Source organism: Amblyomma americanum, chromosome 6 (assembly GCF_052857255.1).
Source record: "Amblyomma americanum isolate KBUSLIRL-KWMA chromosome 6, ASM5285725v1, whole genome shotgun sequence".
Taxonomy (NCBI): domain Eukaryota; kingdom Metazoa; phylum Arthropoda; class Arachnida; order Ixodida; family Ixodidae; genus Amblyomma; species Amblyomma americanum.
This window is the reverse complement of record NC_135502.1, coordinates 9,343,926-9,369,828: the sequence shown is the minus strand read 5'-3', so window position 1 is coordinate 9,369,828 and position 25,903 is coordinate 9,343,926. Positions and strand designations below refer to the sequence as shown.

Below are 25,903 nucleotides of genomic sequence, written 5' to 3'. Positions count from 1 at the left end.
CCAACAGCCTTCAACATGTGACAAGGAATCCCTGCCCACCTCACAATCAGTCAACACAAGCATCACAATTGGTGAGTGTTGCTTGTGAACGGACCATAAGTGCTTTTTTTCTTGCTGTTTCATTCATTTTTGTAAGTACTTTTTTCTTCTAGAACTCACCGCTCAGTTTTTTATTCAATGTCCATCTCTAGTTCATGCAGACCTCCACCCTCAAGACAAGAATGCAAAAAGCTACGGTCACACGACAAACATTCTCCTGCATTCGCGCACTCGACTGGCTGGGCTATGCACAGAATCACATGACGCCTCATCCGGCTTTCATTGGATACCTGCTGCTCTCTGTTCTGGCATCGGCACAATGTCAGAATTTGTTTTTTTTGCCAATTTCAACAGATACTGACTTTGCGACACAAATGAGCTCACCGGCAGCAAAACTCCAGCCCAGTGCTGCCAATGCCATCGAATCGCCCAGAAAAGCACCCGATGAGATGTGCACGCTTTCTTTTTTGGTCTTGGATGGGCCCAGCTAATTCGGCAGTGTGGTCCCCACTTTCAGTTGCCTCGCGCTGCGCAAGTGCACCTAACATGCGTCGCTTTTTGTGCCCTGCCCCTACCATACCCCATCGCCAGCATTCTAAACATATGTGCACTGGCACAGTTGGGCGCAACAGTGTCTTGGCAGCTGCCAATTCCGCCGGATGAGCCACCACTGCCGGCGCTCCAGTCAAAACATAAACACGCAGCGCCGTTACTGGTGCTCAGTGTCCTGGCATGCTGCCAAGGTCTGCTGCAGATGGGACCGACGCTGCCGACACACACCTGAGGAAGAGCTAAGAAGAACTAATGTTCTGAAATTAATTCTAAAAACCAGGTAATGTGGCTTCTTCGCACACGCCCACTAAAAGTGTACTAGAAAGAGTGGACAGGCCAGTGTTGGTGCTCGCGGAACACACAGGTGAGAACCCCTGCTTTAGAATACATGGATCATCATGCAGTATTTGACTACGTCTACTAAATAATTTATTATTAAATTTCATCCATCATGCTGTTTCGGTTTCATCAATCGAGTGATAGTTGGCGTGCAGTTGGACTTTAGGTCACATGAGGAACAAAAAAACTGCAACGCTGATACACTGCAACACATAAACCAGCCTGTTCAAGAGCTGGAGCGACAACAAACGACGTATCAGCAGTTATACTGCTATTTTCTCCTGCCTCACGTGGCCTAGAAACCACCTAAACGTCACAGTCACCGTTTGGTTGATGAAACCGAAGCAATGTCCTGAGAGACTGCTCTGCCAACCTCTCTGGTGCCTGTGTTCTGGCCGTTTCTCATCACCCACATCCAGCACATCCAAGGGTAACGTGGTCCTACTCCGCCTCAGTTGCTACATAGCGCCCATCACCAGGGCGACTAAGCAAGCTCGAATATGAGCTGAAAAATATGTTTTCCTCTGTCTCTCAAGAAAATATTCAATTATAGCTTAGTGGTTGTAGGCGAATATCACAGGGTGATAAATGTATATTATTGTGTAATGCATCATTTGAAATAAAAAAACAAGCAAGCAAAAATTTGATGTCTATAGTCCTTTAAAGCATGCTATCCCATATGCCCCTTTTATACTGACACTACATTCCGCAGTATCAGAATGTCACTTTTGCACTCATCACAGCCTTCGTACTGCAGCAAGGAACTACTGAGATGGAGTGTAGCTGTAGCATTTGCATGCCATTCCTTTGTATCTGTTTTGTTTACAATACGAGCACGACAGCGGAGAAATCGTGTGACCCACTGCCTTTCGCGTTCAATAAAGGCACTTACCGACTTAAAAAGCTACCATATTTTCCAGGAACCTTTGCCCTAAGAGCTAGCCTAGCACTATAAAAGCAGTCTTGCACAGTACTAAGATAATCTCTTTATGAGAAGGCATCATATTGCCATCCCAAGTGCGATGGCCTCACCTGTGGTACTACTTCCTGCTGTCCAGTAGCCAAGCTGGTTGACAAGGAATTGCCATGTCTCAGTTAACTGGCCAGGAGAAAGGTGGATACAGCACTCAGCAAACTTGTGCAGAAATGACGCCGGAATGCTTGTGGGGGCCAACGGAGCACTGAGGTTACTGAACGATGAGAAGATGTTCCGGACGAGCTTTGGCACCCGGAAAAGTGCAGTGTATGTAGTCAGGATGCTTTCTAAGAGTGAGTTCCGGGCTTTCAAGAGGCCTGGCTTGCGCTAAATGGAAAAAGAAAGTGATGACATCAACAGTCTAGGTGGGTACAAGGACCGCATAAGTGGTAATGAATTGCGTACTACCTCACAGTCCTCTAAAATGCCGAAGCATGCACTCACTGTGTATACAGAGCAAAGAAGATGAAATTCTTGATAGCAAGTACAAGTTCGTGCAGTTCCAAGTTCAAAAACTTGAAAAAGTTTGTTCAAATCTGTTCTTCAAGTTTGTGCTGTCTAGGCATGCCATTAGAGTTCATAGTCAACGTACAGTCAAACCCGATTATATCAAACTCGGCTAGATCAAATTATCCTTCATATAGAATAATTTCTGGGCACCGTAAAGCTATAATGTGAATGTATAGGAAAATCTACAGCTACATTGCACAAAAATTAGCAGTCACATCTGATCAATCGAACTCCGGACAACTACGGTCAACTCAAGAAGCTGGCTTTCCCTCAGCACTTCTGCGGAGGTTAGCTTTCCCGCATAGGTATATATATACAGTAACACTAGATGTCACCATGCTGTACGCCGAGTCGAAGTACCACCGCTGGCTGCACATTGGTGCGTGAAGCATTGTGAAGTCCAATTAAACATTGTGCTGCTTTACCCTTTCCCTACCACGAAAAAGAAGAAAACTATGAAGAAAAAAAAAGAATATGAAAAAAATAATCTAAACGATGTAAAAAACATGCACATGAACAGCATCTACTTTTCTGCAGCTCCTAAAGCACAGTTAGTAGGCCATCTTTGTATGGTAGAATTCGAAGCAAGGCACAGCACAGAGGCCAACCCCACACCGTTCGCACCAGCACTGTGTTTCCTTCCTTTTCTTCTGTGAAGCATCTTTGTTGCCAAACTGGTAGCATACTATGCATCTCCGTGTGGGTGTTGCGTTCCTCCCTGCGGGGGAGATTTTTCTTGGGAAATGTCTTCCATAGAATCTTAGCAAGTTGCTTGGCGAGCATTTTCCTCGCTTTGACGTCTTCTCTTAATCTAGATTTGTCAGGTGTAATTCTTCCGCATGTTTCATACTGAAATCGAGATCAGTGTCTTTTCCTCCAGACTTCTCGTACAGAATAAAGGCATTGAAAATAGCCATATCCATGAGGTGTTGAAAAATTTTCTGGCGATACACATTTTGGCAATTTCTGGCAGAAGGGTAATACGACAAAATTTTAATCGCATTTGTCCACGCCACCCATGGTGTTGTTATAGTCTAATGCAATCGCTAGTTTTGACTTTACTTCACTCCGTCTGTTGATAATTCCCTCCATTGTCGCAGCATGGACAGTACTCAGAAAAGCCACCGTCTTCTTGCCATTGCATTGCAAGACACCGCACTGGTAAGCAACGATTTCACCCTCTTGGGGCTTTTGTTTCTTGCATGGAGGCATGCCCTTCCGCGTATGCCGGGCTGTGCCGTAAACATCTGTTCTCCACTTGATATGTGAATCTACTAACTCAGGAGAGTTGTAGTAGTTGTCCACTTTCACTATATAGCTCATGTGGAGAAAAGGCTCCATCAATGTTATGACAACCTTAGTTCCCATAGCCATTTCCTTGTCTTGCGGCACTGAGCCTTTGCCTATGTACAGTATGATATTGCAGATATAACCAGAGCTATATTCACTAAGGAGAAAAAAACTTCAGTCCGAACCTGGCTTGTTTTAGAGGCATGTATCTCTTCCACCCGAGTCTACCTTTGAAGAGCAAGAGGCTTTTGTCAACTGAAACGTCTTGCTCAGGTACATAGTATTCAGACAAAACCTTATCATTCAACTTCTGAAGCACAGGCCATAGCCTCCGTGCCCTCAGATTTGGATGGGCTGTCTTGTCTATTTCCGCTTCGTTATTCATAAAGTGCAGAAAACACATCAGCATTTGAAAGTGGTTTCGGCTCATTACCTCCCCAAATATGGGTGTACCCAGAATTGCCTTCTTCGACCAGCACAGATGAACCTGGGGTTTTACAATGATGCCTTGCAAAATTACAGGAGCCACAAACTCTTCCACCTCTTTCCTGTCGATGTCCGTCCATGATGAAGTTGAACTGGAACGAAATGATTTTCTTGCATGCCAGTTCGTTTCAGTGACAATTAAGTCAATTAGATTCCCTTATCAGAAAAAGTTCAAACCCCGCCACTACATCGTCAGTGTGAGGCGGTGCTTCGGTTATTCTAGGCATTTGAGAAAACAGGAAACATGGTCCATCCACAGAATCGCCACCGTCAGAGTCTTCAGATGAGAACACGTCACTTTTTGCCCCCGTGCAAAACTTTACAGAGCTGTCGTCTGATGAGGAGTTGTCAAAATACTTTCTTTTGCACGTGCATTCTTTCCCATGCGGCAGAAAGGCAGCCACGTTTCACGCATGGGTGTCAGAGGCGGAAATATAACAAAAGGCAAGACACAAATGGTACAATATGGACAAGTGTGGCCATCTAGTGTCAGAAATAACTAGATGCAACAGGACGAGTACAGTTGTCACCGATTCACTGTGTGAGAAATTTTTGTTCATGACAACTATAGTTGTCATTGGTTACATTCGTACAAAATCTCATGACAACGATACTCGTCAGCGGGTGAAAGAGGGTTAAAGCGGACTCGTGTACCTGTGAAGTGACGCTGCGCTACCAGTTGGAGTGAAGTGTCCTGTTCCTGCATAGCATTCCAGGTCTTCAAATTAGCCGAGCCGGTGCAAGCTCCTGCCTCAAACTATTCAGTAAAATTTAGTTTACAAATTTTGGGACTGCAGAAATGCCAAGAATTATTCGGGGCTTTGAAATAACTGAGGTCAAACAATTCAGGTTTACCTGTAATATGTTGTTTAAGGAGAAAAAGGGCCTTAGACTTTAAATTTTTATTAATCAAGTAATAACTAAGAAATCTTCAGGAGCATGTGTGTTGACTCAAAATGTGCCATTTAATTTAATGTAAAATAAGTCCTTGTGCACTTATATAATTTTATTAATGATTTTGTCATGAGCATTTCATGTCCTAAGTCGTGTCTCACAACATGAACTTAGGAAACCAAACGTAATGACCGCGCATTTCAAACTGCCTTACTGGAAGTGAAGGGACCACTTTTTTCTTTGTTCTGTCTCTTTGCACCACCTCGTCCCTGTTTGCAATAAAAAAAAAGAAGCTAAAATGGTCTTCATGTGATGTAGTTTCAGGATCAGCTCTGTGTGTATGTAAGGGTTTAATTGGTCACATGGCCAATGAGTCATATGATCCAATGTTCATGTGACTTTGCCATGTGATGATGTCACTTAGTGCATATGTCGATCAGATCTTGATGGGGGTCTAGCTCTAATAGGCGACATTGTAAAAAAAAAAACACTTACCAGGCCACACACCTCCCAGCATTTCTGAAGGGTCTTGATCATGCTGCCCTCGACAAGGTTGGGTGCAATGCGCATTATGGTGCCTAGGCAGTGGAACCAAGCAGCGCTGGTGTACTCGAGGAGCTGCAGCTTGGCGGCCAGCTCACCGAACCAGCGGCGTGGCTTGAACAGGCTGCGCTTGAACTGGGGCATCACCACCACCAGGCAGTACTGCTCGCTGGCCTGGTAAGCCTCCAACAGCTGGTACAAGAAGTACAGCTGCTGCTCGGCACTTAGCCCCATGTCCTGCAAAGATCAGAGAATGGAAAGGCATATTCCACACCTGCAAAGACAGTGAAAGTGCCAACACAAAGTGCATATTTTCCAATGCTTCTTTCTAAAATATGTCATAGCAAATTATATATTATAGCATGACTTCAAAGAGATTTCTTTTTATAGTGATCCACATCTGTTGCTCCAAATGTGTTTACATTTACACTGTCACTGGTTTGCTACTGTCAAAGCAGGACCTTGAGGCTCTGTCAAGCTGCCACAAGGCAGACTTTACTCCATGGAGCCTCTGTGGGGAGCTTCTGTAGGAAGTCCCGACTCTGTTCTTGTAAAACAAGTCGAACTTTGTCTCAATTGACACTTACTACAACTGGCGTTCCACTGAATGAGGTGCACTCCATTCCCAGGTGGTAGGCAAAGTAAGCCAGGAGCACAGTATTCGACTGGAGGTCTTCGGTTCTGCAAAAAGTGGCTGATTTAGGTGCAAATGAAACTAGAGGAAGCAACGACAAACATAAACTAAAGAGTTAAAACACCATTATGCATTCAAGGACAGAAAGTACCTACTTGTTAAAAGAGATAACTCCTTGAAGAAATACGGAGAAGAATTCTGGAAGGTAGTGTGCAGCTGGCGTTTTGGATGATGCCTGCAGAGTACAACATAGTAACTTTACATAAGCAAACAACGATTATTGTCACATGCTCTCTGCCCACTTGCTGCTCAAAGCTGGGCGCTGAGAAAGGAGCGTGTCACACCCAAATTACCCGAAAAAAAAACTGGAACTAAAAAATGTTTTTCTCAATAACCAGAATTGTACCCGAATTTGAGCTTAAAAAATATTTCCAACTTTTACCCCCCCGAATTCCAGAAAAATATAACCCAGAAACAAAGGACTCCATGCATACTGTGTTAAAAGAAGACAAAGCGCAATTAGCAGCATCATGTGTCAGTCGTGCTATTTTAGTGAGCAGTGCCCTAACTGCCATCATCACAATCAGCTTCCTGTAGAAGCAACACTTTTATTCAGCATTTCTTTCCTGCAGTCTTTTTGGTTGCCAATTTTTTGTTTTCCAGCATCTGAGAACCTGCTACCAGCTACCATAGTAACCGAAGCCGTTCAGAATGCCTCCTTTACACGGCATTCCAAGTTTATCATCATGGCCAGGACTCAGCCAAACTATAAGGTGCAAACAGAACGCTTTGTGCCAAGCAATTGCTGACTTTGGACAGCAATTATCTTTGTCCATTGCAAAATCTGCCCCCAGTGTTTGGTATACCTACGAATTTGGTTTATGCACGTTGGACTGATAATAATAAGCTTATAATTTTTTTTATTTAATGACTACCACACTTCACCTTCTCATTAGCAACTTTCAAAAATACCTGGACATAACCATCTTATTTAAACCTCAAGGCCAACTAGAGCAGTATTGTACTATGAAGACAGTGCAAACAACAAACAGTTTTTGATCACTAATGATGTGTACCACATTTGTTAGATGCATATTCAAATTAAGTCGCTGCTCGTTTTCTTTAAAACATTAAATATGAAAATCACAGGTTTCCATATTCAAATCTAGCTAAGTCACTGCTCATTTTCTTTAAAACATTAAATATAAAAATCATAGGTTGGTTAGCATTTGAGGATATAGTGTGAACCACAAACCACATGTCACTCTCACCAGCCCTTGGCCAATCACCAAACTAGACTTCAGTATGGCTAATGCTAGCTACTAAGTCATGATGTATGGTTAACCAACCATTTAAGGACCAGCTTCACAACAATGACTAACATTGGCTAAATCAAAAACACTGGACACTGACAGCAGCGAGTCACATTACTGGCAGACAGTTACACCATGTCACCATGGAAGAATATTCCAACTGATATGGCAGCACTGCCTTTCCACAAGTGCTACATTTTAAAGGCACTGAAAAGCACTAAAGAGAAAGCACATAGGGAGAAGACTGGTGATAAACAAATATGTGATATTCACAAAAAAGACAAGTAGTGAATGCGTGATATAAGTGAGCCAAGCATCTTCTTTGCTAGAATTGAGAACAAAATAAAATAATATGTGATATTGAAGGTCCACATCTTCGCTTCCTTCTCCAATTGGTTTACATTCAAGGACATTTTTTTTCTACTGTTCATTCCTAAGGTGTAACCAGAAGCAAGGCTGGGTTAAATTTGAACGTGAATGGACCATAAAATTTTCATCAGGCCAGTTGCTCGTTTGAGGAGTGGACCATGTGACTACAACCGTGCTTGCCTAAGAATGCACTGGTTCAGCATGCAGAAGAGATGCATTCCAAGCAATAATTCTTCAAAAAATGGAAGCTGTTAGTGGTATGTTCCAGCAGGTATCTCCGTGTCTTGACTTGCATATTTGCCTGTGCCCTCTAACCCTGCCATTTGCACCTTCTACCTGTGGTTTCAACACACCTCTCCCATCCAGATTCTGCACTCTTATTTGTACTGGTAGAATATCTTTTTACTGCGAAGGCTGTCAGTGGAACTGCAGCCTAATTTCATACTGTCCCCTGTGGCATCTGCATGTACAGCAGGGCTCCCCTCATTAAAGTGCACCAGAGGGGCATGTGCATTAGCATAAGCATACTGTACAGATCAGCCTGCAGATGCTTGATCAACATGGCATGCACATTAAGCACCCATTGCACTTTGAGTGATATAGCATTGGTTCAAGTCCAGGCGCTTGACAAACACGATGGTCACTACAATGACAATAGCACAACTCATCAGCCATCACTTTTGAACACCTTCCATGATAGTAGATGAGCCCGAGGGATTTTTTTTCTCCTCTTATAGATACACAAATACAAACTTGGTGCTCAAGGCAATGAACAGCTTCTGCCCATCACTGGTGTGCCTAAAGAAAGTGAGAACTCTCAACATGAACATAAGTATAATACTCGGCGAAGACAACTGTGACTCAAGGATTTGACAGTGATGTGCAAGAGATAACTTGGTATGGCACTGTCATTGCCACTGCTGTGCTTTCTGTAAGTACTATAAGCTGACATTCACATATGTGTCTTCTGTGTCTTTCCGTCCTTGTTCATTTACGACTGAAAAGTGCCTCTAATCATATTTACGTAAAAAGCAGAAATGGTTCCTCTCCCATGAGCGAGCACAGGCTGCATTCTATGGCTCTAACCTAAGAAGAAACTCTAATAAGCATACATTTCCCATATAACTGGAGATTTGCCATGCACTGGGTGTAGTCAGGCTGATGATGATGATGATGAAATAATTAAATACAGAGAATGCTAGTCACTGATCAGCAGCTAACGTTCATCACTGACTAGCATCAATACTCACCGTCTCTTTCAGCACTTCTCCAAAAAAACTCATGAGCTGCTCCAGAAGGTATTCGTCACCCTTTCGTGCCCCGCTCTGGCGATGAGGCTCAGCTTGGAGCACTTCCAGCATCTCTTCATTCACTTTCACATCTTCAACTTCCATTTCATCTCCTTCCCCAGCTTCCACTTTGTCCTCCTTTTCCTCACTGTTGCCCTCCATCGCCTCACTGTTGTCCTCGTTTGCCTCGCTGTCTTCTTCTTTGGCTTTGAGAGGCACTTGAGCATTCCAGCCATCCAGTCGAAGGTACTCATACAGGGCTGTCAGCCAAGCAGTGATATTGTTCCTGTTTTGTGAGTACACAAGAAGCAGTATGAGGCATGAAATGATTGTGGACTGCTATCTGTGCCGTGCTACATTTCCTCTCAATACAGCCTGCAGACAACACTGCATTGCTTACAAGTTGAGCAATACAGTTGTCCAAGGATAAAATCCAGGCTCTAGTGCCTGCTGATAGAGATAGTTTTGAGAACGCATGTGATAGCCAGTGAGCTGCCAGGAACAAGTCAATCCATGACAAGCATTCCTTGCCAAGTGCTACAGATGACCATAAAAATTTCACTGCGCACCAAACAAATCTGGTTATGTCAGGAGGTACTGCACTTGTGAGTCAGTATAAACGCAACCTTTAAAATAACATTGAAGTATGCTTTAAGGTATGTTTGCGATGCATACGTTTCACAAAATGTATAACAAAAAAAATGAATGCCAGGTACTGCATTTGCATAACACAAGAATAAGCGGCCGCACTTTACGGTGCTGAATGCACTGTTCACTGTGCCACAGACTGGCGCCCTCTATGAGCAGAAGCATGAACGGCGCAAGCCCTAGTTCCCACTGCGGCACACAGAGGCTGCCACAAATCAATGGCGCAGCGAATGGCGCAAGCACTAGCTCACACTGCTGCTCTCCCTTTACTCTCTCTCCTCGTTACTCCTTCGTGTCATGCCACTGAGGCCACAGAACAAGGAAATGTACCCTTAAGAGGATGCGGGTCTTGAGATGCGGATCTTGAGGGTGCAAAAAATCACGAAAAAGACCATTTTTAGAAAAATGTTTTTTGTACTAGATATACTTCAAGCTATACCCACACTCAAAATATCCACACTTTTTCAAAACGATCCTAAAGTAGGAAAAAGAAATGGTCGATTTGAGTAGTTAGGCCAAATGCCAATTAAGTGAGCTAGCAGTTCTTTTCCCTTTGGTTCTGGTGTTCATATCCAGTGTTCCCAGATGGCAGTTGTTCGGAGATAGCTATAATGGGTTAACGTCCGTACAGTATGCGGAATCGGTCATTCTCTCCATTCGCAGATCCTTGGGAGTCTTCCTATCATTCCTAGTGCAGTGGCGCAGCAGTCAAGTTAAGATGCGCCACTGCTAAGATGCGCCACTGCTCTTCTGTGGCAGGTGCTGACATAGGTGGGACTTGGGTTGCTTGGGTTAGGGTGCGACCCAGGTTGCCCTTCCCAACCAGCATCTCACAGTTAAATGAGCTGCCACCTGACACGGCGGGCAGATTGCCCACCACCCGGTGGGCAGTTGAGCAGCCTGCCACAAAACTTGCTTCAGACAAACAAAGAAACAGACAGACAAACAGACAGACAAACAGACAGACAGACAAACATACACACAACGGCTAATGCAGGGGTGGCCACTATAAGTGCTAGCGCACTAAAAAATGACGGTCGATATGCGCAGTTAGGTCAAATGCAAATGAAGTACTCTAGCACTTTGGTTTTCACTTTGGTTCTGGTGTTCGGATCAACTGTTCACGGATGGAAGTTGTTCACATAGCAATTATATGGTTAACAGCTATATATATGTGCAAATTGTTCATTCTCTAGTTTACATTCATAGATCCCTCAGAGTCCCGTACCATTCCTGGAGCAGTGGTCAAGTGGTTAAGTGATGCGCCACTGCCCTGCGATGGCAGGTGCTACCAATGATGGGGCTTGTGAGACACAGGTTGCTCTTCCCGAGCAATCTCTCGCGAGTTATGAATAATTGAAACGCCACTTGCCATGGTAGGCAGTATGCGTGCATATATATGTAAATAAGACCTGATGGTCAGCTGTACAGCCTGCCACTTCATGCAATCAAAATTCTGAAATTGCTCTTCGCCATTTTGCCACCGTTACAAAGCTTGCTTCACACCCTTTGGTTTGAAACCTAAGATGGTATAAGAGCAGCACAGCCAAAACTACAGCTGTTTTCTAGAGGCAGAATTTCCTGTGCCTCAATAGGTGCACACAGATTTCAAGTCTCCTTATCTCCGTTCATGATTTTACAAATTGAGCCTCTGCTTTAGGGCTTTTTCCCTGGTTTGCCTTGGGCAACTGATATGAGCTTGGTGCAAATTTACTCTGGAGAAGTACAGCTGAGTAGTGATGCTATTTTTACAGCCTTTTACATTATGCCTAATGTTTAATTATTTACTTCCCCAAATTACCAGCCAACCGATTTTTGTATGTTCTATTCATAAATTTTCACCAATTTATTTTCGTTGAGGCTGTTGTAAAAACAGCATCACCGCAGAAAGTGCACCCTTGTTGAGGCAGTTCTGTAAATATTTCTTACAATTTATGAACATTTTTTGGCTAACGGCCTGTAATTAACAGCCCAATGAAAACCACAGCACTCCTCATAAATCATATTGTAGTCAAGCTATTTGAAATATATGTGCCAATTTAGACTCCGCATAAAAAAGGACACTTTTATGGTAATTATGCATAAATAAAAAAATTGTTTTAGGACTTGCATCCCCCCTTAACAGCTGCCGTTGTAAAATGCAACTTTACGATTTAATGCAGGGTGAAAATCAGTCCACAAAACTATTTAAACTTCTAGATTGTGTGCCCACACTCCTACTTTTAAACGACCACCTTGAAGAGCCAGAGCTGAGCCCACAAAAGTGAAGAAGACACCGACATACCTGAGCAGCAGGCTAGAGTGCACAAATTTCTTGATTGTTCTGTGCACCTTCAGCACTGCCTCTGATGACGCTGCTTTCTTGAAGTGCAGAATGTACATCATGTTGTCAAGCAGAGGTTTCAAATGACCAAATGCCTCCTAAACAGCACACAGAGGAATATGCCATAAAACAATTTGACTAGTCATCACGGCTTGCTTCAGCTGCACACAGTTTGTATAAGCCACAACATGAAGCCAGCCCGCACTAGGTGACATATAGCTTAAATGTTGCTACTATTGAAAGCTACGAAGCCAAAAAATACATTATATAGAAAGCATTGCTTGCTGGTAGTCTTCTCTTCTCAAACAGTCTACACTCACAGTCTGCAAGACAGTGACTGAAATATAACAAGGCCACAAGCATAAGACGCAGTCCCTGCGACCACCTGGCAAACAGTATGCTATGCATGAAAACATTTACACCTAGTATTTGTCACACAGGATGTTTAACCTTACTGATATACAGCACTTCTCCAATCACTTAAGAAGCTACTGGTGAAGGTAAGGACTTTAATTCGAATAAATGCACTGGTCTCACGGAGACAGAGAGATGTTACAATGTGCATGGTTTACACAGGCATCTGTAACCTAAAATACTCTTAAAAAGCCCTCCTGAGCTAGCAAACAGGTAGTTAAACATGTTACAAATTATTCAAAATTCTACTGCTTTTTCATCAGACCAGAGCTAGCACAGAGCAAAGACTAAGAAATCTTGGAGTCTTCTTTCAAAAATAAAACCGCCAAGTAAGCAAAATTGTGAAAAAAGTAAGATGATATGAGCTACCAAATGGCCCCAGAAATTACGAAGTGGAAACTCTCCAAAACAATTGGCATGCTATTAAGCTGGCCATGTGTGAATTTGTTCAAGCGGCTGCAATAGAGAGCACACGAAGTAATAACGTTCCGCACACACCTGTATTGTGCACGGGTGCTGATACCATGAAGATATGACAACCTCCATTAAGGCAGACGCAGCGAGGCACAAGTGATCAAGCAACTCGGCCTGTTTCGTACACAAACGACATCGTTTCAGTGTTACAGATAGGAGCTTCACCTGCAACAGGAACCAACATATTGTTAACCTCAATGCTGCCCACAATGTGCGACAAAAAAAGTAAGAACTGATACAGTTTTTCAACTCTCATGGCACCATCAAGTCTTACTGCACATCTTATTCATAATGTTTTGAAGCATGTACAGATAGCTTGCCTAATGCATTTCTGTGCAAAAGAATAAATTGAACTGCTTGGCATGGTGCAACTAGACTTTTTATAGCAAACACTGTCAATACTGCAGAAAATCAAAACTACCAGCAGCTCTCATGCTGAGCTAAAACATTCAAGGTTAGTGAAACAGGCTCTATCCAGTTGCTTTACTTAAGCACGCAATTTACGGAAATTCTGCCATGTGAACCTCAATATACACCGCGAGTTTATTATTCAGATACGAATTGGTTTTTGTAGCGCTTCTAGTTTGGGCTTTTACTTTTTCACTAATAGTCAACACCAAAAGTGGCAAATGGCCCCAATCACTATTCTTCTCTCTTTAATTTCTAATTACTTTTAGGTGCTGCTAAGCTGCATCATGTGTCCGCTCCTCACTGCCATGCTGTATGATCTTCAATGATAGCTATGAAATTTTTAAGCACTTAAGGGCTCGTGTCCCTTATATTCACATCACAAGAAATTGACGTATATATCAGAATATATCATTTGAAAAGTCTTTCTGAAGGCATGAGCTTCATAGATGCATCTGAAACGTCTCAGGAGTTATGGCCCGCTGTATTATCTGCATGCTTGATACAGAATTACTGCACAGGCTGCCTATAAGCCAGAGTTTCGTGTTTATTTTCCCTATGCTACCTGCACCTATACTGGCCAAACGCGATCACAAGGTTCAAAAGCATCCATGCATTGAGGACAAGACACAATGTTTTGCGCTAGGCTCCTGATGAAAGTACATTAGATCCCCTACTCTTGTTGTCCTTTCCAGCATATATTTTGTCGGAATGCACTTTGTTCAGTAGAAAGATGTTTTCATATAAAAAAAACTTAATTTTATGACAAGCTTTATTTCACTGTAAAAAATGTAGACGTGCAAAAGCATGTGTTTAGCCTGGTTGGCTCCTGGTTTTGCTTTGCTGGGTCATCAGCACATCTGGTGACGATATCAGACTCTGGTTAAGCTCTGATCGAGGCTAAGCTGATCTGATTAGTTCGAGGCACAGGTGGAAGTTGATGATGACAACGATGTGCAATGCACAGCACATGAGTGTGTTGCAGCTTAACACGAGGTGTGATCGGCTGCGGCAACAGGATGGTGCCCTCGTGCAGTGTCTAGCGAAGCTAATCTGTTCGCGCCGCCGCGGGTTCGAAACACAGCCGCGGCAATATTTATTTTATTTCTGCATGGGCTGTTGCCATGCTAAGCTTTGCCACGGTCACCTTCAAGGACAAGTTTCACACAAATTCGGTGAGCCCGTCAGACCTCGTGAAGTAGTGCTTTCACACACAAAAAAAGCGCTTGCTACTTGTGCTGTTTACAAGAGATGGCACCACCCATCAACATGGCAAGTATTTTGTTCGTAACTCACTGCAATAGGTCGCGGTGGAGCCAGCACATTACTAATAAGCTGTGTAATTCACTGCAACAGTATTTTGGCTAGAATAAAGCACGTTTGCTAGCCAAAAATAAGCAGATTGATCCAGCACCTGCTCTAACCACTGCACCAAACATCTCTCCTGCATGCAAGAGTCCTGTCTTTCCCTCACAACTAGGATGCTTAGGAGAGCGACTCTAGCTTGATAGGGTATGTCGTGCTCTCTCTGCTTCGCATGACATCAACAGAAGGTACACGCGTCATGGATATTAAGGGAGTAATTCCTTATTAGCATCTATCCCAGCACAGCCATACAGCTATACAGCTGCAAAGCTATACAGCTTCCTCAGAAACTTCGTAGTTGAAGAAAAATTCATCCTGGTTCGGGTTTCGTACCTGAGACCACCGCCTCACCAGAGCAGTCAATCTACCAATTGAGCTAACCAGGCAGGCTAGTGTATGGTAGGGCAAGAGCAAGTCTATCGACAACTCGAAACGGGAAAGTTATTGGTCCAATGTTTTACATAAGTCCCCAAGGTGAAGTACATTAGTAATAAATAAGGGACTTATTAGTCATTAGCATCAACCAAAGAGCAGCCGTATAGCTACAATGGAAAGCCAGGACGAATTTTATTTCAACTACGAAGCTTCTGAGGAAGCTGTATAGCCTTCCACTGTAGCCATATGGCAGTGCTTGGGTGGATGCTAATGAATAATTAATTCCTCATTAGTCATTTCAAATCTGCTCTGCCTTGGAGCATTCCCCTAAACAGTAGACCATTCCTCATTGACATTGAAGATGATTCCACCATCGCACCAGCAAAGCAGGCGTTTTTCATTTTTCAACACTGATGTAGATAAACAAGGCACTTAAAAAGTGGTGATGCCACAGACCAAAGGGAACTAATGCCAAGAAGATAGGCAGGCAGACTTAGGCTTCAGACTCAAATGAACATCTCATTATTTGATGGAATTCCTGATCTGCAGTGTACCACAACCCCACACTACAGACATCCCGCAAGAGGTTTGGGCAGCAGAAAATACACAATCCTCTCGATACTTTAATTTTGTGGTTCCCAACCAACAATTGCGTTCATGATATCAACCAATGCATTTTAATAATAAAAATTATTATGTGCACCTGGCTGCGCATTAATCATTTGCAGCCAGATTAATAAATCTGACTGCAGATTTGTCTTTGCGAGATATCATGAATCTGTCATTACGGAGACACAAAAGCAGAAAGCATACTTTCACTGACAGCAACACAAGGACTAGTATGTGGGGTTTAATAACATCCCTGGCAACACATTGGCTACGAGAGATGCCATAGAAGAGCACTTCAATGTGCATAGTGTAACTGCTTATGTTAGGCAAAATCACAGCTGTGTCTTGCTCCATGCACTAGGGCAGTACTCAAATTAAGCCTAGTTTACTGGCTGCATGGCTCCATTTGCACTATTTGTGTACATTAAAGAACTGATATGAATGGCGCACACCAAAAGGAACACTTATTAGTGTACGGCATAGACATATGCACAATCATAAAATGACGTCTTAGGCTTCTATACTACTAAAGTATGAGATTGTGCAAGTGCCGACATTAAAGAACTGATATGAATGGCGCACACCAAAAGGAACACTTATTAGTGTACGGCATAGACATATGCACAATCATAAAATGACGTCTTAGGCTTCTATACTACTAAAGTATGAGATTGTGCAAGTGCCGACAGAAAGCAGCACCAGTACTAACAACATAAAGACGACAACGCCCACAAAATTTTTCTTCATTCACTATGCTTGCGCCTGCTCTAATGTCGAAAGTAACAAATTCTGAAAATTTGAACAAAGAACTACAGGCAAAAAATGCTGCAGACTTACCACTGCTGGGAGCTTTAAGGCCAGAGTACTCTGCGGTGCCTTCTGGACCAGAGCAATCATTGTTTCCAGCAAACACTCAGTATGCTTTATCCTTGGAAGCCGTTCAAGTTCCTTTTGAATTGCCTGCGCAGTACATGGTAAAACGCTTACGAAAGCTGCCAGTTTTCCCTCGCATGCTTGCTAAGATGCATCAGCAAACTGTATTTCGATAGAACCCTGCCGTTACATTTTTCACAGGACCACGGAAAAAAAAATGCACCAGCCGGTAAACGTAGTAGCCGGAAAGCATGCGTGAAAAAAATGCACATCGCTGCCATTTCCTTTTTTATTTCTAGTAAGGGCAGCATGCTTTTCTGGAATTGGCATGGCATTGTAGCTCTCACGATCGTTCACATGTATAGAATATTTTAGATGCCCTGCAATGGCTCTTCCTCTGCTTGAGCAGCTGTTGGTGGAAGGGAGGCCACGCAAAGAAGGTTAAGTGCGAGCACACGTGCATGCTTCTGCTCTGCTCTGTTTTCGCGGCAGCAGCTTTAATCTTATACAATCCTCATCTACTAGAACCTAGACCTCGTGTTTTTAAGCCATAGCCGATAAGTCAAACACGGATGACAGAAACTTGCCTCGAAGCCTACCCGCGCAAACTGTATATCGAATAGTGCTGCGTTTGCCGTGGCATAGTTTCATTTTCGTGCTTTCATTCATTTGCTCTATTTCCCCACCGGCAATGAAACTCCATTAACAGCCACAAGATTTATGGCGCCCACAAGTGCGCTCGGCGGTGCCAGTGTGGGTGCAATGCGCCAGAAGCCGCCGATCACGATGGTGGCCAAGTCATGCGTTGGCCAGTCTGCCATAGCCGTTCGGTGCATGCTAAACATACACCGTGAAAATGCCAGCATGTGGTAAACCACTACTGAGAGGCAACATTCGCGCGAGTATGCTGCCACAGTGGCAATGTAACAATCAAGCCTATATTGCATGGGTTTCTATGGGAGCATTGGACAGGACTGGCTCACGAGAGCAAAACAACCACAAAATTGTAGCACCGGGGAACATATCATTGGGGTTCTACTTTATTAGATACTGGTAAGAAATGCGGTCATATATTTTGTACTAAGGTAATGGTGGCACCACTACAACTGCAATGGCAGTAATGCTGAGCAAGTAAAGACGAATTAATGCAGTAATTCAAATGCAGTGTTGACCACATACTGTATGTGCACGGAACAGAAAAGGATCAACTAGCTTAACAGATATGCACTTCAGCATTAGTGTACAGCAATGAATATTACTTCTTGTGTTGCTAACATGAAGAACGGCACGCCAGAAGTTAACCTTTCGTAATCGCTATTTGCATGTGGGCTAACACCCAGCAGATGCTTTTCCAGCCTAGTATCAGCTGCTTTTATCAATATTGCTTTGGATTATTTGGATTTCAACACTCTGCCATCATTACAAAGGCCAAAAAGTTCAGTGTGCAGCAGAAGAATATATGACACAGTTGGGCAATGTTCAGAGGTTAGATGATGTACACTCCTGCAAGCTAATAACAGTGCAAGTTAAAAGGGAAACACAGGACTGTACACAAACAAAACAATACACGCAAATTCCAACATCCAACTGTTTGTTTGAAATGTTAGATATGTGCCAAACTGTTTTAAATCAACACTTGGTAGCTGGTACTGATGTTCATTGCTTTTCCATGTCTAGTTCTGCATGTATTTGTTCATTTATCCCACATTACGCTTCTAAATCTGTATGATAAATTTGCACAAGGCAGCAATTTATCACAGACACTTTCAAGCAAAAATAAATTCCAGAATGAAAAGAATGTCACGTGGCCAAAATGATGCTTCTTATCTCTGCAGAAAATGGACGTTTCACAAAATTCTGAGAGTCTAACTTTTTAGAAGGCTACGCACTGATCAAAAAAATTCCAAGAACGATTACGATACTCCCTAATGTGAAATTTGAGTGCAGCTCCGTACACGTTTTGATTTTGGATATAATGAGGCAAAAAATTTGAGATAGGTGTATGCATCTACAGCTACAAAGTAATATTTATTTTCCGCACACACTCTTTCTTCAAGTAACACTCCTCTCCCAGTCTTTGATTGTTAGGAAGATGGCTTTGTGGCTGGAGAAATGGATGGAGATATGTTCAACCTGCTGCACCAACGCCTGGTTCATAAGCAGACGGTTTATACTAGGAAGACAACGCTGTGAGTGGCATTGCCAACGAGACCAATGTATCGCATGCAGCACAATTCACAGCACCACCGCCAATAGAGCGAAGCGTGATGAGACTGCGAGGAGACAGCGCGTGGGTGCGCATGTCGCCTCCCCTCCCCTATCCACCCTATCTCCGCACATGCAGTGGTGATGGACACCACTCTGGCACCAAGTGGCGATACTTTCGTTTACTGGTCTTGAGGAGAACGCGCTTGCACTATCCTTGCTCTCCTCCCCTCCACTTGCTCCCCTCGCACTTGGTTACACCGATGGCCATGCAAACGGTGACGCGGCTCAACCTGCAAACGGATGCATATGAGCTGCACTCGAAAACATTTCCTCAGTCTGCATTTGAACCTCTGGCTTAGAACACAAGAGGGGAGCATGCTAGAAGGAATAAATTGGTGGGCCTTCCATTGCAACTGCTTTCAGCCTTGCATAGCAAAACAGCTTCTGCTTTAAAATAATTTACAGAAGGTAAGCTTAAGACAAGCACTGCTGGAATAAAAGGAGGTGGCAATGCACTTTTTTCTTTCCAGCGTTACCTTCTCCACGCCAGTTTGAAAGCAACTGGTAACTATCCAGGGATTATTCGGGTAAAGTAGGCCACCAACTACCAGAGCTAGTAAGATATAATATCTTCCTGCCATCCATTTTAATGCGATAGAATTTGGAGTCCGTGTCACAAAAAGGTTGGCGTCATCGTTGGCGTCAAGTGTCGTAGGCCGAAAGCAAAAAATCCTCGAAAAAATCCCCAGAGACGCAACTTATGTGGGCCCCTAGGTCATGTGACCTTGTGGAGTCTTTGCAACCTGCCCACCAGGTTGTGATCAAACTACCCACCATGCAAGGTGGCAGTTAAATTAAGGATTGGTCGTTAGAGGTTGTAGAGGTTGCTTGGGAAGAGCAACCTGGGTCGCACAAGCCATAACAGTGGCACATCACTTAAATGCTGCATCACTGAGCCAGGAGTGGTATGAAAATTCCTAGGGATTGTGGGGACGCACCCTACATCCCCTTTAGTTTTGCTTTCCCGCGATGCACCCTGCAGCAACAGCATTGCCTCAAGGCAGGAGCGAATTCCCTGGTTAGTTACCGTAACTAACAAGGGAGGACAGCACAGAGAGACTGCTTGCTGAGCGCACGCGGGACACAGCCCACAGCATTACCTTATTCGGCTGGGATCGTCGGCGCGAGCGGACGTGTCGCCCGCGGCTCCGCTCTTCGCCATCGGAGCGAAGAAGTGGCGGGGACACATGCACCCGCATCTCGTCCCGTCCGGCTTCGGAATATCCCTTGCACTAGCGTGGGCGAACATTCGCTCATAACCTTGCTGGTGAGTCAGACGACCGCAATTCCTTAGCGTGTTTGGTTGCTAGCTGGCGTTATTGTTGCTGTAGCAATAAATGCCTGCTTGTGTTAGCCAGTGTGTCGTTCCTTTGTTCCCTCAGAGCAAGGCCCACCGTGGTAGGCGTGTGCTCGGTAGTGTATGCGATCACGGGGTGGGGTCTGGTGGCTTTTAACTGTGTCAGTAGCGGTTAAGCGGAAAAAAACTATTTATCTCCTCTATTAAAACCCCACAGGATCAATGAATGTAACATAGAGAATGACCAATTCTGCATATACGGGCATTAACAATTAATGCTATCGCAAAATGTCCTTTCGTTTGAAACAGGTCAGCGCTAAAAAAGACAAACACGGCGAGAGAACGACGACACAAGGGTCGTCGTTTTCTCGTCGTGTTCGTTTTTTTTAGCGCTGACCTGTTTCAAACGAAATGCTTAACCAACTAGCCCAGCACCAAGTTTTGCAAAATGTCCCCTCCAATTTTTTCAAATATAAAATGCGAGTCCAAAATGTGAATGAAAGATGTTAATTAGAATAGAGCCTTGCACAGAAGCTATCTTAAGAGAACTTTGCAAGTTCTGAATTTATTCCATGGAGATATCTTTAAAAGGGGATAGACACCTAACTTTTGTGTGTGTGTTTTCTTCTTAGTAATGATGCATAAGGCATTATTATACATGGATTACCACGTGGTATTCTTCTACGACCACTAAATAATTTATAATCGAATTTCTTTCTTGTGCTTTTTGTGTGCTTATAGGCATGTACACAGGTCTCTCTATAAGTGGGGGCTGACGTTCATAGTAGTGCCTCTTCAAGTCTTCGGGGTAGCATGGAACAATAGGAGACAAAATTTGTGTTCATCGCCCTCACACTATTTTGGGCGGCCACTGTCCCGCCCCCTCCTCTGTGCACGCCTACGCGAGACATGAAAAAACTGCGATGTAGATATAATCGCTGCTTCATCGTTTTAAATCACTACAAGCCAGCCTGCCTGACAAGCCGCAATGACAAATGTAGAAGCAGTGATAATATCACAGTTTTTTCCATGCCTCAAGTGACATAGAGATGAACGATGTGCGCAAACTATAAGAACATTTTGGCATCACAGTCATCATTTGGCTGCTGAAACCAAAACATCATGACGGAAAAATTCAATTACAAATTATTTAGCAGTCGTAGGTGTATATCACGTGGTGATTCATGTATAGTAGTGTTTTCCACATCATTTCAGAGAAGAAGACATGCCATCAAAATTAGGTGTCTATACTCCTTTAACAAGGAACTACAATATATTCATCAGGTACGTAATTTTCAGTTAATGTGTAAATGTGCTAGTTTCATGAAAGGAATATACGACAAATATTAACTAGTAGAGCAGGGTGACAACTGCCACTTATTTTTCAGGCAGTTTAGATACTGGACAATGAAGCAGACCACTAACATTCACAATGTAAACATGTTCAGATTAAGAACACCATCTGCATGGATGCAACTTACAAGAATAAAAGCAGCAAGAAAGAGCATTTATTGCAGTACTGTAGGCAGTGCATTGTGCTGGATGTTTCATGAAATAAGCTCCAGGCAAAATAGGATTCGTTCGGCAATAACAAATGATAGGACAACACAGGGATACCAAGATGAGCGGTCGTCCACACACCTGTTTTGAGTGGTCGGATGCAGCGCTCTCCTGTGCATTAATGACAATCGCCACACCCTGGCAGGCCCGATACTTCTTTTTAAAGACATGAAAAGTGAAACACAATCGATGGGAATATGCGTGCAAGATGAGAGCGAGCTTTTAGCCGTAATCCACGCGCAAATGACACAAGAGTACTCCTCGGTGCACCGTTCGAGCGCTCTAGACAGATGTGTGGACGGCTGTACACTCCTTTACTGTTTACTTAGTGACACAGTAAAATTATCAAGACGAGCAAACGGGAATATCTTCAATTAAGCACTGCCTCGGATATAAAATATACCACCATATTACCAGTAAGAATGAATCCTGGATGACCACAGCAACTTCGAGGGGCTGCATATCCGTGACCAATGACCGCAGTGTGCCCCAAATAGCAGCAGCTTCATCGCTTGTCAACTTCGAGCTAGCATAAAAAGGGAGACACGCCGATCATCCGGTTAGTGAAGTTTAACACATGTCGTTATTGGACACTGCCGACGAAATAGGTGAGCATGTCTGCTCCTTGGCGTATCTCACCTTTCCTGCGACTCAATAGTCCGACAAATCCACGACACAATGATCTCTCGTTTCTGAGGGATGTATACAGGAGAGCGAAGCGCCAGTTGGACCAACTCAATGCTCCGTTCTACGCTGTTATTTGTGAGCTCGTACAGCAACGCTGATTGAGGACAAGAATTAAATCAAAGTAAAATGAAGTCAACAATACACCACAAGCGCAACGCTGTCACTGTAGTACCAAATTTGAGCCGCATTACTTACAGTTTGCAAGAGCCATCTTGTGTCAGATTTGATTCTGCGTAGTAGTTCATTGAAGAAAAAACACGAAATCAATATTCCGGCCAAAGAAAATGAATGCACAAGTGATGTAGCAAGTACTTACATACTACATACAGCGAGAGACTGACACCGCTGACACTGCAAAGCTCACACGGGAGGAAACGTAGAGCAATCAATGCGTCTTCTCGTAGCCGTCGCGCACTTGAAGAGCGACACAATGTTCACAACGTTGCATATCACATTGCTTTACATCTGATTAGTGACTTTGCTTTAGCAAGCTGTAAACAGAAACACGTGCGCTCACCGCAGCGCTTGCAGCGCTCAACGTGCAGCCGCTCTACCTATGGATGTATCGCTGCGGCCACTACAGCGCTCCAATCCTCCATGAATGATGATGATGCTGATAACAGCCTACGAGAGAACCTTAAAGGTGCAAGATAAAAATCCCAGGGGCTAGGAATTATTCGAAGGCCTTTACTATGGCATCTTCTTTTTTTCTGTCTTCTTTCCCACCCACCTTCCTCTTTTCACTAATGGCGCAGCTGGCGCCCTGGTTGAGGTGTCCACCTTCACTCTTCATTCCTTTCATCACGGTGCTGGTGAGGCATGGAGGAAAAAAAACTTCCTTCCTCCATGTGGTGAGGTGTCCACCGAGATTGCGTCTTTTTTTTCTTAGTGACAAACTTTTTTGGCGCCCCATAAGCTCTCGTGACGCGGATCACGAGAGAGAAATAACTAGAACAAGAATCCGGTGGAGCGCATTTGGCCTGTTCTTTCAGATCACTATAATGGTAGTTTTCCAAACTCCCTCAAGAGAAAAAGTTTGGTTTATGGGGGTTTAACGTGCCAAAGCGACTCAGGATGGAAGAATCCGGTGGAGCGCATTTTGCCTGTTCTTTCAGATCACTATAATGGTAGTTTTCCAAACTCCCTCAAGAGAAAAAGTTTGGTTTATGGGGGTTTAACGTGTCAAAGCGACTCAGGCTATGGGGGACGCCGTGGTGAAGGGCTCCGGAAATTTCGACGACCGAAATTTCTTTAACGTGCACTGACATCGCACAGTACGTACTACACGGGCCTCTAAAATTAAGTTCACCTCCATCGAAATTCGAGCGCCGCGGCCGGGATCGAACCCGAGTCTTTCGGGCCAGCAGTCGAGCTCCATAACCACTCGGCCACCGCGGCGGCTCAAGAGAAAAGTATATAACAGCTATATCTTTCCGGTTGTCACCTATGGGGCTGAAACATGGAGGTTGTACGAAAAGGGTTCAACTTGAATTAAGGACAGGAAGAGGGTAGAGTGGGTCAGGAACAAACGCGGGTGAATGACATCCTAGTCGCAATCAAGAAGAAATGGGCTTGAGCAGGGCATGTAATGTGAAGGCAAGCATAGCAGTAGGCGGCTAGGTTGCGTGGGCAGATGAGATAAAGTTTTTGGGGATATTTATAAGGTGGCCGCATCTGGTACAGAATCCACAGAAGGGGGTCAGCTGCACTCTGTGCGGTGGCCAGCGCGTCACCCCTGCTTCTCTTCCAGTGCACGGCGCCATCGCTGTTCTCCACTGCGCTGTTGAGCTCGCTCCATACAGATAATTCAGCAAACAATTGCATGAAAAACGCATTTGGTGAATATATCTTCATGTTCATGTTAGCAAGGCCAAAAAAACAACACCTCTGAAATTTGCTTTTCCAACCAAGGCACACATGAAGATGAATGTGGCAATTCTGACAGTGTGAAAAGAATTGCAAATTTTGTCTGAGCAAAACGTTTACAACGACATGAGTAGGAAAAGCTAGGAAGAGCTAAAATGGCAGCCGGCCAAGGACTATTTCAAGATATACAGAACCACTGAACTGAACCTTCAGGAATAACTAGAAAAAAAAAACACAATCAACTGCTGCAAACACCTTCCAAGCATGTGAAAACGTGTGTACTCATTATGCAGGGATGATCAAGGACAACTGAAGTATGAGGTGAATGGCACAATTAGGCCCTGTCAAAAATACAGAAAACAACTGAAATTATTGCCGTTGGAACAAGCAAGGATAAAAAAGCAACCATTCAAGAGAGCTCAGACAGATCCCAGAAGGCATCTAAATTAAATTGCAAGAATTGCAAGGTCACATTATTTATTACTGCAAAACAAACAGCTTCAAAATGTCTAGTAAGTCGTTTACTCCAGTATGTGAAACACCTCTGGACATGTACACACTAGCACTTTGGTCTGATTGAAGCACTGGAACTGACGGGATGGCAAGTGTACTTAAGTGCAGGCTAGACACTAATCGAGGAATTTCAAACTTTTGCAATGGAATCATTAGGATACTCAATTCTCTGTAAAGATATTTAGTGAGCCAATTTCAGCTGGAAAGATTACAGCAACAGCCTTTTAGAATACAGGAGGCATTTTATTACTAAATACACGCAACAGAAAACGATGACTGAAGGAGCATATGCTTCAATAATGAAGGCATTATGGAAGAAATCAAAGCAAAATGTCAAGTGAAGTTGATGACAAATGCATCACAGCAAGTCTGTTCATGACAACGCACCAGTATACAAGCCCTGTAAACACAAGCTGTCTGGGAATGCGGCTTCCTGGAGCTTAAGCATTGACCCTGCTGTTCCGACCTGGGTACCAGTGATTACTTTCTCTTTCGCAGCCGAAAGAAATTTCTGCTTGGGCAACAATTTCCTGATGATAATGCAATCAAAGAAGTGGTAAGAAGGCTACTGCAGCACCAAGAAGTCTCCTCTATTGTGAGGGCAACCATATAAAATGAAGTCAAATTCGTGTGTTGGTGTCAAGGGGTATTGCACTGGTAAGTAGTATTCAATTTTCTATGAAAATTTTGTTGTCATATGCAAGTACAGACAACTTATTGGCATTTGGTGAACAAATTCGCTCACTCAGAGTTTACAAGGAAGAAAAAAAAAAAGGCATATTTTTCTTCTCACCGCAAGGGCTGCAAAGCCGCAGATCTTTTCTTCAATTTAGATAATTTTTGCCAGTTTGATATCAACAGATTATAATGCAAAGCCTGGGAACCTAAACGTTTCCATTATAGATGTCAAGTAAATTTTGATAGGTTGCAAATTAGAACCACCGACCCTCTCATGACGCTCCAGGCACGGATATTCTGAGGAATATTTC

At 43.6% G+C, this 25,903-nt stretch overlaps 1 protein-coding gene across 1 annotated transcript in view; it reads right to left on the bottom strand.

The window, feature by feature from the left end:
• LOC144136270 (unhealthy ribosome biogenesis protein 2 homolog) overlaps positions 1–23,097 on the bottom strand; it is a 66,984-nt gene extending 43,887 nt beyond the window's left edge. The window contains exons 1-12 of the mRNA XM_077668479.1: positions 22,852–23,097; positions 22,731–22,764; positions 22,488–22,629; positions 22,263–22,374; positions 16,688–16,810; positions 13,118–13,258; positions 12,167–12,303; positions 9,196–9,520; positions 6,419–6,498; positions 6,217–6,310; positions 5,582–5,866; positions 1,963–2,233 (exon numbers count right to left, since the gene is read on the bottom strand). Coding sequence (XP_077524605.1) covers positions 1,963–2,233; positions 5,582–5,866; positions 6,217–6,310; positions 6,419–6,498; positions 9,196–9,520; positions 12,167–12,303; positions 13,118–13,258; positions 16,688–16,810; positions 22,263–22,374; positions 22,488–22,629; positions 22,731–22,746 — 1,726 coding nt within the window. The 5' untranslated portion in view covers positions 22,747–22,764; positions 22,852–23,097. The remainder of the gene's footprint in view (positions 1–1,962; positions 2,234–5,581; positions 5,867–6,216; positions 6,311–6,418; positions 6,499–9,195; positions 9,521–12,166; positions 12,304–13,117; positions 13,259–16,687; positions 16,811–22,262; positions 22,375–22,487; positions 22,630–22,730; positions 22,765–22,851) is intronic.
• Positions 23,098–25,903: the final 2,806 nt, after the last annotated feature.